Source organism: Octopus bimaculoides, chromosome 3 (genome assembly GCF_001194135.2).
Source record: "Octopus bimaculoides isolate UCB-OBI-ISO-001 chromosome 3, ASM119413v2, whole genome shotgun sequence".
Taxonomy (NCBI): Eukaryota; Metazoa; Mollusca; class Cephalopoda; order Octopoda; family Octopodidae; genus Octopus; species Octopus bimaculoides.
The window spans coordinates 162,520,486-162,524,236 of record NC_068983.1 but is presented as its reverse complement, the minus strand read 5'-3'; the positions used below and the strand labels follow the sequence as shown (position 1 = coordinate 162,524,236).

At 41.0% G+C, this 3,751-nt stretch overlaps 1 protein-coding gene across 1 annotated transcript in view; it reads right to left on the bottom strand.

The window, feature by feature from the left end:
- LOC128247387 (E3 ubiquitin-protein ligase UBR5-like) overlaps positions 1 to 3,749 on the bottom strand; it is a gene marked incomplete at its 5' end in the record, with an annotated part of 11,096 nt that extends 7,347 nt beyond the window's left edge. The window contains 4 exons of the mRNA XM_052966819.1: positions 1,030 to 1,160; positions 2,377 to 2,864; positions 3,027 to 3,099; positions 3,651 to 3,749. Of these exons, the coding sequence (XP_052822779.1) occupies positions 1,030 to 1,160; positions 2,377 to 2,864; positions 3,027 to 3,099; positions 3,651 to 3,749 (791 nt within the window). The remainder of the gene's footprint in view (positions 1 to 1,029; positions 1,161 to 2,376; positions 2,865 to 3,026; positions 3,100 to 3,650) is intronic.
- Positions 3,750 to 3,751: the final 2 nt, after the last annotated feature.

Sequence of the window (3,751 nt, the reverse complement as noted above, 5' to 3'; positions counted from 1 at the left end):
AGTCTAGGGGAACTGGCAACGATCTCACTCGAAAACCCTGATGTTGCTAAATAAACAACTGAGAAAAACAGTCAACACATCAAGTTTCATTTTTAAATATAAATATGTATTTCTATTAAAAAACAATGTGGGGACCTATTCTCTCACTAATTTGACCCCATTTTTTTCATTTGTAAAGAAATGAAACTTATTATTTCTCCCTATTACAGTAACTGTGAAGCAAATCCATGCATTATCACAATTCTGGTCAAAAGGACAGTCATACGTAATTCTCGATGAGTGCATCAAGTTGCAAATTAGTGCCACATACAAACAGAGCCTGTAAAAGGCCAATTGCAGAATTAACCAATGTTTTTAAGTAGCTGACACAATTGAGTTGATGATCCCTGTTGGGTATGGCACAGGGAATGGGAAATTATTCCAGTGTACCATGCTGGCATGAGTTGGACGGTTTGACTGAGGACTGGCGAGCCAGGGGGCTGCACCAGGCTCCAATCTGATCTGGCAAGGTTTCTACAGCTGGATGCCCTTCCTAATGCCAACCACTCCAAAAGCATAGTGGGTACTTTTTACGTGCCACCGGCATGGGAACCAGTCAAGCAGCACTGGCAATGACCACACTCGAATGGTGCTTTTTACGTGCCACTGGCACAGTAGCCAGAATGGTGTTTTTTGACATGCCACCGGCATGGGAGCACTGGCAATGACCACACTTGAATGGTGCTTTTTCCATGCCCCCAGCACGGGTGCCAGTCAGGCAGTACTGGCATTGGCCACGACAATGATGTCACCTGACTCAACAGGTCTTCTCAAGCACACCATGTTGCCCAATGATTGAAGGGTACTCTTAAATAGGCCAGTTATGCGACACTGTTATAGGCCACAACTACGGTCTTACTTGGCTTGCCAAAGGAAAACTATTGACTCAAATCCTTTTTTTTTTTTTAGTTGAAACTGAAATAAAGAAGACAAAAAGTAATACTGAGAAAGAGGGACTAGATGAGATTTTTACTTTTATACAGAACTTACTTGCTGTGTGAAAGAATAATTTCCATTGCTTCATCAACACGCTGTCTTAGAGATTCTTCAGAGGCTAACAGAAGGAGGAGCTGCGCTGGTGACAGTTCCAATAACATTCCTGTTATTTTTGCTGCCATTGACTGTAAAAAAAAATAAAAAAATAAAAAAATAGAAAAACCATCTGAGGAGTTCAAAACATTGGATTTGAGACAAAATCTTCAAGTAGTACATTATTTTAAAGGACAAAGAAATTGGTCTAAAAGGATGCCAATGCCAAAAGAGATTAAGCAAACAAATTCTCCAAAATTTAAACTTTTAAAATATATTTTAGTTTCAAACATTTTGCAATGTGTCAGGAAAGTTTTGTGGCCCTGAATATTCCAGAGGGCCACCAAAAGTCTGATTTTACTTCAGTTCTATTAATCCATTTAGAAATCAGGTTGAAGTAAAAAAAGTTGTTCAGGTTTTGTCTCCATCAACAATACACAGTAGTAGTAGTAATAGTATTGCTATCTCAACTCTAGAATTGCTACTATAACAGTGAGAGGATACCCTAAGGGTATTTCCTCCTCTCAACCTAGATTAACTACTTACCATTTAGATTATATTGAAGCTTAAAAATTTTGTGGATCCGAGTGCATATTTTTGAATCTGGAGATATGCTGTGATTGAGAGGACTCAGCAAGTAAAGCGAGATCACAGCTATAGCCTATAACAGTGTCACATAACCAGCCCATTTAACAAGTACCTTTGAATCATTGGACGACAAGCCATGCTTGAGGAGACCTATTGAGTCAAGTAAATCAAAATAGAAATAGTTGTGGCTGATGCCAGTGCGACCTGACTGGCTCTCATGCTGGTGGCACGCAATAAGCACCATTCATGCGTGGTTCGTTGCCAGTGTCACCTCACTAGCTCCCTGCACCAGTGGAACGTAAAAAGCACCATCCAAACATGGCCATTGCCAGTACCGCCTGACTGGACTTCGTGCCGGTGGCACATAAAAGCACCCACTACACTCTCAGAGTGGTTGGCGTTAGGAAGGGCATCCAGCTGTAGAAACTCTGCCAGATCAGATTGGGGCCTGGTGCAGTTTCCTGGCCTGCCAGTCCTCAGTCAAACCGTCCAACCCATGCAAGCATGGAAAGCAGACGTTAAACGATGATGATGATTATAGGATAGACTTGAGACACCAGATCTGGCTGGTTTGAACATAAAACAAGGAGAATATTTGAGCTGGATATGGATATGAGCCATTTAAATGCTAAAGGGTTAACAGCCTACAATTAAGCTTTTATTTCATTAAATTCTATTAAGATTTTGAAAGAAAGAAACAAAAATTTTGTTTTTCCTTACTGGTTGTAAGTCTCTAACTTTTGGATAGAGTCTTTCTCCTAGCTGGCGCCGGTAGTTGGAGGAACTATCATTCTCAGAAGACTGCTGTTCATTATTATTGTTACTGTTACTGCCGCCGCCACCACCGCCACCGCCACTGCTGCTGCTTCCACCACCACCACTACCACCACCACCACCACCACTACCTCCACCTCCAGCTGTACTGCCACCAGCTCCACCTCCTGTTACCGCTCCTCCTGCTCCTCCAGCAGCAGCTGCTGCAGCACTACTGCTTCCACTGCCGCCGCTGCCACCACCACCACCACCACCACTGCCACCTCCTCCACCACCACCACCACCACCAGCCCCAACGGCTGCACTATCAGAAGGCATATAGAAAGGTGGAGCATCATAAGAAAGTGTCCGCCTGGCTTCTCGACTGCGTCTTTGAAGAGCTGACCTCATCCGTTCCCGTTCTCTCTCTCTGGACCGAAGTCTTTGAATCAAATCTGGAAAAGAAACAATGTTTGGTCCATTTTCAGTAAACTAATAACAATTAAAATACATAACAATTGCACTGGATTATTATATGTGGCAATTTTTTAATGATGGGGAGACAAAAAATTAATGGTAAATAGTAAATATGACACAAGAGGGAATAATGTACTTACTATACTGCAAGCTTTTACTTCCACCAACTAAAACACCTTCAAGCGATGGTAATTTTTCAGATGTTAATACAGCCTAAGAAAGAGAAAATAACTAAAATATAACTAATATACACACATACATCATTTCATATACGTGATTACAAAAGAGCCATAAATAGTTTCATGCTTTTAGGATACATTAAATTGGCAGATTTATATGACAGGCAATGTATCTCCATGCAGTCTTTCAGTCTCAGTTCTTGCATTGGATCTATTTAAGAACCAGGAAGCTGGACTACGAGTAAACATGAGAAAAGCAAGAAGGAAAAACACAAAGAAGGATAATGCAAAATGTGGAACTGTAAACTCTGTGTGTGTGTGTGTGTGTGTGTGTGTGCATGCGCGCTGATATTTCCAAGTAAAAAGAAACAATTTATGATGTTTACAAAAATTTATGTAATGGTCAATGCAGCACTGTGTGTGTGTGTGTGTGTGTGTGTGTTCTGAAAGAATCTGAGAAGGCCATGATTACAGCAACTTTTTCCAGATTGTTCCAATAATAAATAAAGAAAAAGTACAAATTAGGAGCTGAATGTTAAAAGTCTTGCATTTTCAATGAAAAGGTTAATTAGAAAAACTGCTTACATTTGCCATAGCTGTGTAAAAACTTCTAGCAACTCCACTTCCTTCTCCAGGCTCATCTTTGAAGGTCACTTTCACTTTGTGGACAGCAAGCGGTGGCCCAG